This window comes from Pundamilia nyererei, unplaced genomic scaffold, assembly GCF_000239375.1.
Source record: "Pundamilia nyererei isolate P.nyererei 1_Seehausen unplaced genomic scaffold, PunNye1.0 scaffold00019, whole genome shotgun sequence".
Lineage (NCBI taxonomy): Eukaryota > Metazoa > Chordata > Actinopteri > Cichliformes > Cichlidae > Pundamilia > Pundamilia nyererei.
In genome coordinates this window covers 1,892,477-1,905,637 of record NW_005187420.1, presented here as the reverse complement: position 1 = coordinate 1,905,637, position 13,161 = coordinate 1,892,477, and the positions used below count along the sequence as shown (strand labels likewise).

At 41.5% G+C, this 13,161-nt stretch overlaps 1 protein-coding gene across 1 annotated transcript in view; it reads right to left on the bottom strand.

Annotated features, from left to right (window-relative positions):
- Positions 1–13,161, bottom strand: part of LOC102206054 (neural-cadherin-like) — a 366,907-nt gene that overhangs the window by 17,908 nt on the left and 335,838 nt on the right. The window contains exon 37 of the mRNA XM_005726436.2: positions 9,363–9,607. Coding sequence (XP_005726493.2) covers positions 9,363–9,607 — 245 coding nt within the window. The remainder of the gene's footprint in view (positions 1–9,362; positions 9,608–13,161) is intronic.

Genomic DNA, 13,161 nt, shown 5'->3' with positions numbered 1-13,161 from the left:
GTTACAAACAGCTGATCGGATTGGCAAAGCGTGTTTCTGGAATATTATGTTTTTGTTGCTGCAAGTGCTTTTTATGCAGTTTTTGCAAAGCTATATGTGGAAGGAAACTGTGACCGAGGACAAGCTGATGGCATAAGATGTAAGTACAACTCCTCTGGTTTCATATGCAAAAAAAAATTATTGCGCTAGCTTACGTGGTTGCAGTGCTACCAGGATTTTAAAATAGTTACGCAAAACGGAGCGTGCCCGCTCCGACCGGCTTTAAAGGGTTAATTAGTTCATATAAGACAGTGTAGCAAATTTAATACACAATAAAACCCCAAACTCTGATTTGAGTAAAGGACTTCATGTCCAGGTGGATTTTTATGGCTAGCAATGCATCTGTATAATAGTAACTCATTTCATTTGACAAGGATAAAACCAGAGTCCTCCTGAGGCAAATTGAATAGATTGCACTTAGTTGTCAAAGGCCCACATCTGTGTATCTAACACCCCACAATTCACAGTGGATGTCAAAACAAGCGCCAAGCCATAAATTCATGGAAACTCATCTGTGGTTTTTTTAAAAAGGGGAAAGAAGTAGATCTGAGGAGTGCTGGAGTGTTTCAGAGAAAAGGGAATTTGGAACCACCAGGACTTTTCCGAGAGTTGGTTGTTCAGCCAAGAGTAACTGACTCAGTAGCAGTCCTTCAATCAGACACTTAGAGTAGAGTGGCTAGATGGAAGCCACTCCTGAGTAAAAGACACACGACAGCTCGCCTAAAGTTTGCCAGACTGCATTTAAAGGACTCTGAAAGCATAAGAAAAAAAAAGTCTGATGAAACAAAAGGTCTGGTCTGATGAGAAAAAAATTGAACGCTTCGGGCAGAACTCCAGGTACTCAACATTCGCGTTCCAGCCAGCCACAGCAAAACACCATTATTAAGCCTCCAGACGACACTACAGTGGTTGGACTGAGTCTCCCTACAGGGTGGAGGTCTGCAAACTAACAGCATGGTGCTGCTACTACAGCCTGGTACTCAACCCCTCAGAACATCAGAGGGCAAGATCAGGAACCCATTCCATTATTCATCGACAGATACAGAGCGGATCGAGCACCCAGCTTTAAGTTCGCAGGAAGCCAGAGTATCACCTCAGGTGAAAAAGGCAGAGGAGGGTCTAATTCCCAAGAATGCTCAGCAGCTCCTCTGCTGTATCATAGAAAAATAAAAACACATTAAAGCATTTCTGTAGAGTTCTAATGGCAGCTAACAGATTCTTCCAATCTAATATAAAGAACTTGAAAGGATCTGCCAAGAAAAAAATGGCAAAAGCAGCCTAATTTAAGAGAGTTTCAAATGACCTGAAGCTGCATGTGCTTCCCTGGGATTTCTACAAACCTCTGAGAGAAGGGTGTAAACAATAAACGATAAACTTCAGTTTTTAAGATTTGTTTTAAAAACAATACTCAGTTATGGACTCTTAGCCCTGAACTGAGTACGTGTCTCAGACCTGCTGCTATCATCCACAGACGTCTGTATTGTTCATTAGTATATTTGTCATAGTAGCTGCTGTATTGCTGATTGGCTAATAGAATTAAATGTATGTTGGTATCACTACAACTACGACTGTGTAACCACAGTCGCCCCCTGCTGGCCAGCAGGAAGAATGCAGATTTAAGGCACTGGCTTTTTCAGAGCTGGAAGCAATGTCCAAATAAAAATACAAATTTACAGCAAAAATAAAGACGTTTAAAGGCAATTTTAAAAATAATAGAAAACGGGGTTTGATTAATTGTACTAACAGAGAAGACAGAAATTCAGTTAAATTCAATTTTATTTATACAGCGCCAAATCACAACAACAGTCGCCTCACGGTGCTTTATACTGTAAGATAGACCCTACAATAATACATACAGAGAAAAACCAACAATCATATGACCCCCTATGAGCAAGCACTTTGGCAACAGTGGGAAGGAAAAACTCCCTTTTAACAGGAAGAAACCTCCGGCAGAACCAGGCTCTGAGTGTGACATTCTAGTCTTTAACTATTCTGTTACTTAGAGCTAATTATCATGTATATGCATCAGTGTGTTGCACCTGATTGCTAGTATTGGTTGATAAGTCCCTTCTGGTTCCAAAAACAAAAACATGGTGGCAGCATGTCTGTGTAGATTCGCAATCATCCAAGTCACAGTAGTCCTGAAAACTTAAAAAGAAGGTAACTGAATTTCTTTAGATTAACATGGTGGAAAAAATGTAACGCTGAATCTTCCCAAGGTTTGAAGATAATAGCCGTCATCGCTTTACAAACCATGCTGTCTATGTCCATCTTTTACATAGAGCCTACGTTATTGATGTTCTGACATGACTGTTTAAAAAAGATAAGTTTGCATTTGACTGCTTTTCTGTAGTCAAATGCAAACTTTTGAATATTATTGTTGTACAATCTACTGTACAATATAAAGCGCCTTGAGGCGACTGTTGTGATTTGGCGCGATATAAATAAAACTGAATTGAATGAATGAAACAGTAAAAGCAGCATTACTGTCGTTTACCCTGAGCAGCTCTTTGTTGCTATAAAAAAGTCCTTTATGTTTTTTTTTCCAAAGGAAAAAACTTGGAATGAGTTAAAGAGAAAAAGTGTTCAGAAAAACAAGCAAGTATTGGATGTCAGTGTCAAGCCAACAGTAATAAGCCAAGTTAATAATGCAATAACAACATAATCCTGAGAGAAAAACAGCTGCTGAAACACAACAAGAGGGCATAGAGGTGCGTGCAAAGAAGGGATGATATCTACGCAAAGCTACACACACGTAAAAGCCCGAAGAAGCAAAAAGAATAAATTAATTTGCATTGCGCTGTGCAAAATCAATATTCCAGCTACATGATACATTCAGAGGACTATGCCATTAATCATTAAAATACTCAAGAGATTGCCAATTGGACTTTGACTCGGTTTGGAGCCGTGCTGACATTTCTGAACTAGAAACTTTGCTCTGAACTCAGAACCCCCGAGGAGCACCCCGGGGACTGACTGTGTCAGTGCTGCTGGTCTCACAGTCCAATCAGTGGAGGAGAAACATGACTCCTCTAAGACTGCTCCATGGATGTTCAAGCTAAAAATATCATTTCAATGTTTTAATGACATCAGGAATCGTCCTAACATCTAGCCCTTGTGACCACATTAGGTTTTGCATTGTTCATGCATTGAGGCATGAATGAGGTCATGCATTATTTCATCTTCATGAGGTTTTGCATGAATGTATCATTTCTTTCAAGATGAAATCAGGCACAAAATCATGCATTTCCTTACATATAAATGATGCTAAAAATTCAAGTGGATTTACATCCATTAATTTTTTTTCCACAGGTCATGATGAGTCACTGGTCTATTTTTCTACAGAGAGATGAACGAAGAAAAACCCAGCTGAAGTTTTAATAATGAAGCTGGTTTCCAGCTGTTTATATCAAAATGACCTGATCTGTCTTTACTGTGATATAAAACAAATGATATTTACTCGAAATTTTAAGTTAATAAGTATTAGCAGATTTTTTTTGTAAAATACTGACTTTCTGTACTCACATTTCCTTCATCATATGAACAGGTAACAATAACTTAAATAACTACTTGTCGAAGAGCATCTCTGAACGCACAGTACGCTGAACCGGATGGGTCAGAGAAGCAGGAGACCACACTGGATCCTGTCAGCTAACATGGGCTCACCAGAAACTAGACAACAGAAAATTAGCCTGGCCTGGTCTCAGCAGTCTTGATTTCTGCTGTGATATCAGGATAGTATTTGGGATGTGGTAGAACAGGAGATTCACATCATGGATGTGCAGCTAACATGCTATCAAATCAATATGGACCAAAATCTCTTTTTCTCCAGCACCTCCAACACCTTTCAGGCAAAATCCAACCAAATACCAGCAGCTGCTGGCGAGTGTATGCTGTTAAGATAAGGGTTCGTTAGAAATTCTAAAGCACGGTTGTTAGCACTGTTGCTGCACAGCAAGAAGGTCCCGAGTTCAATTTCACCATCAGGGGTCTTTCTGTGTGGAGTTTGCATGTTCTCCCCGTGTTTGCGTGGGTTCTCCCCGGGTACTCCAGCTTCCTCCCACTGGCCAATGACATGCAGTTAGTGGGAATAGGTTAATTGATCAATCCAAATTGCCCATAGGTGTGAATGCGGGAGTGAATGTGAGTGTGAATAGTTGTTTGTCTCTGTGTGTACCCTGTCTTTCGCCCTATGACAGCTGGGATGGGCTCCAGCGCCTCCCGCGACCCTGAAAAAGGATAAGCAGAAGCGAATGGATGGATGGAGAAATTCTAAAGTGGCTGTGACTAATATAATCTGCTATTACACATCTCTAACCCTACACTGACCTCAAGGCTTTATAACAGGACTTTACTAATGGGTTTGTTTTAGCCTAAACCATTTTTCCAAACTTTTGCAGGTTAAACCAGTCAAACAGGAAATAAAAGGAAGCCTTTAAAATGTTCCCAGTCAATCCTCCAATAGCAGCCTCTCAGTCAAGTGTGTTTCTGACACCACCGCCTCTTGAAAATTGATAGCAATCTAGCAAACAGCTGTTGAAATGTCTCATTCGAACTACAAATGTCAACTTGGTACAAATGGAAAGTAAAGTCAAGGATCACCCCACTTATTAAAGATTCATCCTCCAAGTATCACACACGTTAAAATGACTTATGTGCTGGAGGTGCTAGAATACACACACACACACCCCACCAACTATGAAGCCTTCATGTTGTAGGAACCTCAGTACCAGCAGACAAGGGAAAGCTCATAGCTGACCATATCAAACCACACAACAGATCAGGATCAAAGGGAATGAGCGAATATGAACGTTTTTGGGAGTAGAATTTGTCTTTAATCTTCACCAATCACAACATTCTCAGAGAACTGCTTTTGAGAGTTGCTGCCCTTCTTTTGTTCTTGCTATTCAAACATTTGGAGTGTGCACAAGCAATATTTGATGAAGGCTTAAAAAAAAAGAAAAAAAAAAAGAAGTCTCTCTCGTTGCTACTTAAATTTCAGAGTGAGGAATGCTTGACCGATCGAGCGCAGGATGCTCTACCGACTGAAATTACTACCAAAGCCCCCGGAGCATTGATCTCAATTTCTGCAGGTTTGGGTAAACAGCACCTTATACGCCTACAAATCAAGTAATTAACACTTAAAACAGCGCTGAGCCTCAACAGGATCAAGGTTGGATGTCGCATTTAATATAAGCCCGGAGCCAAATTTGAAGGAAGATGTTGGAGAGAAAGGAAAAGGAGAAATGATCATTTGAGTGTCTGGCTGGTCTCCGGGTGTGAAAGAGGTGCCCTGTGAATCACCAATGAGACAATCAGACATGGCCAGCAGCAGTGTGACACCAACACCATCTTCCTCACCACACATCTCCCACTTTTTCTTTCTCTCGCCGTGCTGCGCGCAGCCTCGGCTTTGCTATCTATTCAGCTCCCTCTTGTTTTCTTTTGGTATTGTGTGTCGTCCTGTTTTATTTTGCACTCCTCTGATCTGCTTTCTCTTCTTGGGCTGTGCTCGTCTCATACTGCTCTTTACTGTTCTGTTGTATTGTCCTCAATTAAACAACGGGAACATGTCATTGTACTGACAGCTCTCTGAGTACGACTGAGCCCGAGGCGCTTTCTCAGCAGAGGATCCTTCAGGGATTGGAATACAAAGCTAAAAGGTACAGGTGGATGAATATTCAACAAGCAAAAACATAAAGGAAAGAAAGAAAAATGTGGATTTTAACAACAGAAAATCAAACACCAGAATGTTTCAGTTGATCCGCTCACAGGCGAGACAAAGGGCTGCTATACAGCTTTACCTTTGAAATTTACTGCCTAAAGTCCAACCCAAAGACTCCATCCCACAGCCCCCCTCCCTCACCACCATCCTGTCACATTCAACACTTCAGGTGAGGAACGAGCTGCCAAAGATCGAGGTGCGAAAGGCTTCAGGTCCTGATGGCATCAGCCTCCGGAGGTGCTGCGCAGACCAACTGTGTGGCATCATGGGATACATGTTCAATATGAGCCTGAAGCTGGGGAAAGTAGGACAGCTGTGGAAGACCTCCGGTGTGGTACCAGTACAATAGACTACACATCCAAAGGACCTCATCAGCTACAGGCCGGTAGCACTGATCGTGCATCTCATAAAGACCCTTGAGAGGCGGGTCCTAAAATATCGCACCCTGTTTAGCTCTTCATTGGATCAGTTGCAGTTTGCCTACCCGCCTGGCATCAGGGTGGATGATGCCATCATCTACCTCCTGCACCAAGCTCTGACCCACCCGGAGAAGCCTGGAAGATTTCTCCAGTGCTTTTAACACCATCCGACCTCTGAGGGACAAGCTGGAGCTGTCAGGAGTGGACCACCACCTGTCCTAGTGGATACTGGACTACCTCACTGGTCGCCCACAGTAGATGAGGACACCCTCTACACCTCAGACTTCTCCATCAACTACCCAGGCTGCCATCTACAAAGGTTCTCTGATGACTCTCCCATCGCTAGCCTCATTAGGGTGAAGATATGTCAGAGTACAGACAGTGGATTCAGGACTTTGTGGACTGGTGCCAGTGGAACCATCTCCTGATCAGACTCTGAGGAGTGGCAGCCATCTCTAATGGTGTTGTCTGTTGGAACAGCAGCTAATCTATTGCTGAAAGGAAGCTGAAGCGGTTGGATAAGCTGATCAGGAAGGCCAGCTCTGTTTTAAGGTGGTAGGAGACAGAAGAACTCTGCATCACTCTTGGACAATGACTTTATGCCATGCATGAAGAACAAAGGAGCGATATCGGAGGTCACCACATGATCCAGTAGCTTGTAAGACCACCTTTAACACCAATAATTTCAAGTAACAGTACGGGAGTTTTTCCCCTGGTAACCCTTCCAACCAAGCCCTGCTTACTCAGTCCAACAGCTTTAACATTTAACATGCTAACTGTGGACTGTAGAGTCTGGGATGCAGCTCTTGGGCTTTTTGCAGTTTCTCTGAGTGTTGCCCAGTCTGACCTTGGGGAGACCGACCACTTCTGGGAAGTTTGCATCATTGTATTAACACACACCAGAAAGCTCCAGAGCCACAAACTGACATAACTACACTTTTATAGAGGTGCCGACACGTGCTAATGATCCATTAAAGAAGTGTTTGATTAGCAGAACCTGGCTGCTCTTTACCCTCTTAAAAATATTAAGAATGTACTTAATTTACAGGACTGCATTATATATATGCACTGTGTATAGTACAGTTTTACATAGAAGTACAAACAGTTACTGTATAGGGATTCAGGTTGATGTAATTTAATGTGCTGAAAGGAGATCCCTGGATTTGGATCATTTACTCTGCTAATGCAGTGAGGCATCCTGTTAATCCAATGTTTCACTGAAGCCCTCCATCTACCTTTTAAAACGTATACAAACCAGATCATAATAGCTAATCTCGCTCACAATCCATCACAATTTACAGGCTACTGTAATATGTAAAGCACAGAGGGGTCGGCTGTACTGCACAAAGCAATGAGAATTAACATCCATTGAGACATCAGAGAGGCTCACAGTCATATCCAGGACAACTTGATCCCATTTACCACCAAACAAAAGTGTTTGAGTTCAGAAGCATCGTGGTCAGCTGTAACCACGGTCATAAAAAGCATTGGGCATATTAATACGGTAATGTTGACATAATGGTGGTAGTAAGGAACCAACTAAGCTTTCCTAATGTGGGAGTCAACCAGTAAGACCACTCCCTCCACCATCACGACACACAAGGTTATGACCATCATCGTCATCATAACAGGATAACCTAGGTACACAGATTAGTCCATGCAAACACTCATTTCATGAAAATCATAATCCGAACCAACACTTTGAGCAGCAGTTTTTGCAAAAAGGGAACGGTGACCATAAAATGACCATATATTACTGTGACCTTGACTTTGACCACAATTGTGTACAATTTTGATTAAATCTGACCAACACTGTAGGAGTAGCAAATCTTGTGAACTGAACGAACAGAGAGATGAATGAACAAACAGGCAACGGACGCCACAAGCTTCGGTCAGATGAGCTAAATAACTGAACTGTAATTACATCTGCAGATAAAGAAGATAAGCCTAAATAGGAATTGTCATGTTACACATACACAGTTACAAGCTTGGACGTCTTTTTGTTAACCAAAAGTTCAGAACACACACTTTTCTAAACAGTTTTTTCTACTCTTATCTGTATGATGTCAATGAGAGCAGATATCCTCATGCACTCATGAAACAAGCAGGATTCACAGAGGACCTACATAAAAAAAAAATTTCTTTTTTTCTGAACTATGAATGTAAAGCTACTTTAGTACAGTCTGAGAATAAATATGGCATCATGGGGGAGTATAAAAGGTCCTGCTCCAAGCTTTGGAATAACCTTCATTAGGAAGGGAGAGATGTGATATTAAAAAGCTTTCACAGACGTTCTTAAGATTTAGGTCAGCGAGGATCTTAATGTACCCTCAACTCTGTACAACAGATCCAACGAAGTAAACGAGCAGAATCATGCAGAATCTGAATAATCATTAAAAAGAATTCCCATCTGGTAAAATTCACACAAATGACTTGAGAAGTCTGATTAATAACTGCCTGAAAACTTCAGTGCAAGACTTGGAAACTTCTTGAGATCACGTCTGCAGAAACATTCATTCGTGATTAGCTGTCGTACAACTTCATTTTTGTTTGTTAGAGTATATTAAATCACGCAGTAAGTATTAGTTGCTTTACATGTAGAGTGACATAAAAAGTTATTTTAGAGTTACTGACCTCATGAAAATCAGGCTGTCATTTTGAAAACACTGATCGATAAAACGGAGCGCACCATCTTCGTGGGGTCTCTGTTTGTTTCCACACTGAGACTTATAAACACATTAACTCACTCATAATAAAAAAAACGCCCTTGATTAGCTAATTACAAACACCTGGCGCTCTACCGTCGTACCACTTTAGAGTGCACGAACTTTATGAATGAAAGCTTCAATTTTTTCAAGTGTCAGTTTCAAATCTATCGTGCACTCCACTGTCACATAATAGTAATTTTGTACTCATCAGTACTTTAATGAAAATTGCAGCATTTGTCAGCCTGCACACGAAGCAGATTCACCTCCGTGCTCCTCCCGCCTCGCTGCAGTACGTTCACGATAACGCTATCAGGGCTGCATTCATACAGAGTTATAGCTTTAAACATTATATTTAGCATCATTATTGTTTCCAAATTGCTTATAGTTAGGATGGGAAGTATTGCCGTAGAAACACGACAGTAATACAGTCTGACAGATGTGCGTAACAGGCAGTACATTTACAGGACTTACCCAGTAAGGCCATGAAGCAGATACAGATGGCAAAGAGGGAGCTGAAGCTGAGGCCCACTTCCTCCCTGTATATGGCCAGTGTCGTCTCACAGCGGTGTCCTCGGTAACCCTCCGGGCAGTGGCAGGTGAATTTGGAGGGCGACTGGGCCACGCAGGTCCCGTGGTGACAGGGCCGCATAGCGCAAAGGGTGTACACGCAAGACTTTTTGGTCCCGTTTACACTGATCATGTGACCAGGAGGACATCTGCAAAAGACAAGAGTTGGATAGAGACAGCAGGCGGTCAGGAACAGAGAAAACAAGCAAAAAAACCCATCTGTATATTTCATGTAGATTAACATTAGACATGTTTGTGACATTTGATAAGGTGAACAACATGAGAATAAAAAGAGAACTGTTACTGTTACCTCATCAGAATATACACTCCTCTTATATTATGTAGCTGTGAAAGTCAAACGTGACAGTGTGGCGAGTTCACAATAACTGGTGAGCCAAAAGCTCAGGTTTCAGAACATTTTTTCTCCATTGGTGGATCTGTAGACCTTTGTGACATCACAGAGCGAGGCTGAAATGCTGCAGTATTAACACACTTGTTCCTCTCTGTCAGTTCTCTGATGTCCTGACCTCAGGGAAGAGGAAACAACGGCAGCATGAACGCTCTGCTTCAGCTATTATTCTGAAATCGAGGGCGATAAGACAGGACAAGGCACCGGAAGACTGGGAATTTTAGGAATGTGTGTAAATACTTAAAACTATAAATAAATGCATGTAGCGCAATTATTGTATTCAAATGATGTTTCTCTAAAACATACTTGAGCAAAGAAAGTGTGCAATAAAATAGTTGAACAAATGCAAATGACTAAAAAGTTACTGAAGTAAGCTGGCTTGTCATTATCTCCCTCTGGTCTTAACGGAGTTATTTACTACTTTAATAGGTGATCTCACACAGATGTACACTTGAACAGAGAACTGGACTGCAGGGGATGAAAGTGCTGACAGTGGCACTGGCAGTAACTAGGATGGTTTTATGCAGACAGGGGCACATTTTCTGCCTCACTTCAGAAAGCACTACTATAATTAAAAGCTCATTTGGGTGTAACAGTTCAAACAAACATTTTATGAGCCCATTAATTCACCATCCCATTCAAAGTCTATGGAAAAGCTCCAGGCTGAACATTTTGATGACATCAGAGTCGTACCTCTGCTCTCCGCAGATATGCTCGTCCTTATAAATATTGACTTAACTTTACTATGAAAGAGCGACGCTAAATCCCAATCGCTGCTGTAATTCATCTCGTAACTGCTCTTTCTCAGCTACAGAAACTAACCCAGACGAGGCAGTAAAGGGTTAATTTCCTGTATCTTCTCCCAGAATCTGTCTGTGAATTATGTTCTTATCTGCTTAGCTATTTAAACTCACTGTGTGGGTGAGAGTCTCAGGAAATCTCAATGTTCGTTTTTAATGCAATTCCTTGAGGACACAGTTCGATTCAAAATCCATTTTTGATTCGATATGAAAGAAAGGCAGGAACTGTGCTTTGGCTTTTATTTTAGTACATTGTGTACCAACACCTTTGATTCCTTCTGTCATGAAATATAAGAATTCAGACCAAGAGAAAACAGAGGGGAGAAGACGTGTGAGAACAAGCAGGCTTTCATTTCACCCAGTCATTTATTTAAAGGCATTAACTTAGAGCGTTACCAAAGCACAAGGTTATGAGATAATTTTTTGGTAAACAATGGACGTTTATGTGTGTGATTGTACTAAGAAGTAAATAAGGCCGAGCTCTCTGCGGTGTTGTTGCTGCTGTGCTGTTTCCAGCAGTGAAGAAAAGCCTCTAACATCTGCAGCACCTTTGAAATGAAAAAAGCTGAAATAAGTTTATTTTCTTCAACCAAAAGTTGGTAGATTATTATTTTTTTGTTGGCTTCAGTGTGATGGTGGCGGTCAGTCAAAACCGTTCAGCTTATGACGAAACAAAATGAAAACGTTTAATGTAAAAATCTCATTTAATCGAGACAGTTAAGACGTTGGACGTCCTCTGTCCTCCAGTGCCACACGCTTGCTTGGCGAGAAAAAGGTTGCTTGTTTAATTCCAGGCAAAGACCCGAATTCTCTTTGTCAGGAAGGGCATCCGGCATGAAACCCTGCAGGGTCAAACATGGGGAGCTAACAGATGTGGCTTTTAAAAGAAGCTTTTTCATTGTGTCAGCTGATGTGGAGGTTTTCCATGCCCAACTGGGTCTTACCCCAGGGTAGACAGGGAACTTGTGGTGAATATACATCTATGAGCTGGGCGTCAGGATTCCCAAGGAGTAACTGGGAAAACCTGCTGGGGATAAGAATATCTGGAATACCTGCATGGGCCATGGCTTATACTTTACCATTAATCGTTTGGTTAAATGCCCCAGACAACTTAATAACTTAACTAATTACTATTTGTGAACCAGGTGATCGCTGGGTGTGGTGTCAGTCTCGTCACCGTTTGGTTAATTTTTAGAAATTCTTTATTTTCAGACAGCAGTTTATGTTCACAGGACAAATATCAGAACAGATACGATGTTCTAATTTGTGTTACGACTCGGCTCAAAACCCGCAACATAAAAAAGGAGATGGATACCAGAGTGTTAGTGAGAAGAGGTTTGGCTAAAATAGCTGGTGCCACCAAGGCAAAGACTAGTGAGCTTCTCGAAAGCCCGCCTCAGGTATGCTTCTATCCACACCTGACTAGGTGTGGCCAATTAGCAACAGGTGACCACACTGTGGAGATTAGGGGCTGCAGATGGGCGTAACGTTTGTCTTTAACATGAAGGACTGCTGTTGACGAGGGGCACATTTTCTTAATCCTGATCAAGCATAAAGTAAAAATACAAAAACCAGCGATTTATGCCACGGTCCCCTTCTAATCTTCTAAAGTGGACTTGGTAGGTTTCTAATTTTCTCTGGCTAATAAAACCACAAGCAGTGAGCAAAGGACACAGGTGGCATCTGACAGCATGAGGTGATACTAGTCTGATATACAATATAGCTGTATACAAAAAAAACTAGTCTTTACTAGTCTTTAGTACAGATAGAGTGATCACACACAAACCTTAAATATATGCGAGGATAGACTAACTTTTACTCTCTATGATTCTGAGAAAATGATTCTGTTGCCGGCTGGGGAGGATAATTATTTATGCAACTCGCTCTCGTTTTCCTCTAATGTCCATCTTGTACAGGATGCAGCTGTGAGGAGCTCTAACCAGTGCCAAAACAAGTAGATGCAACACTTTTTTTACCTTTTATGTTCTGCAGGACTTTTCTAAACTGTCATCTCATATAGCAGCATTTCAGAACGAGCTACCGCACATTCACCCCACGAGAGTTTTCAGTCGGGGCTCCTACCCCAGAACTCAGGAGAACCATCTTAAGAACAAACGCAAAGTGGAATTACTTGTCCAAACCAACTGAAGTCAGCATCACCATTAAACCATTTTCACTGTTCAGTTTATTTGTTTTTGTTTGTTATTGCAGATGTAAATATCAGTTTTTAAAATGACCACGTTCCTATCGATCTGTTAGACATTTTAAAAAGAAAATTAATTTGTGCAAAGGATTATTATGCCACAATCATAGCCAAGCACTCGGGAATAATTGTAGCGCGGTTGGAGCCTGTGTAGGTGTTGAATACAGGACACCTGACTGTCTAACAGAAAACACAGCTTCTCTTATCATTACCTGTCATTAGCCATGACTGCAGTTGGTGCTATGAAGAGTGCCTTATCATAACATGGAGCCTGTGTGCACTGTAATCAGT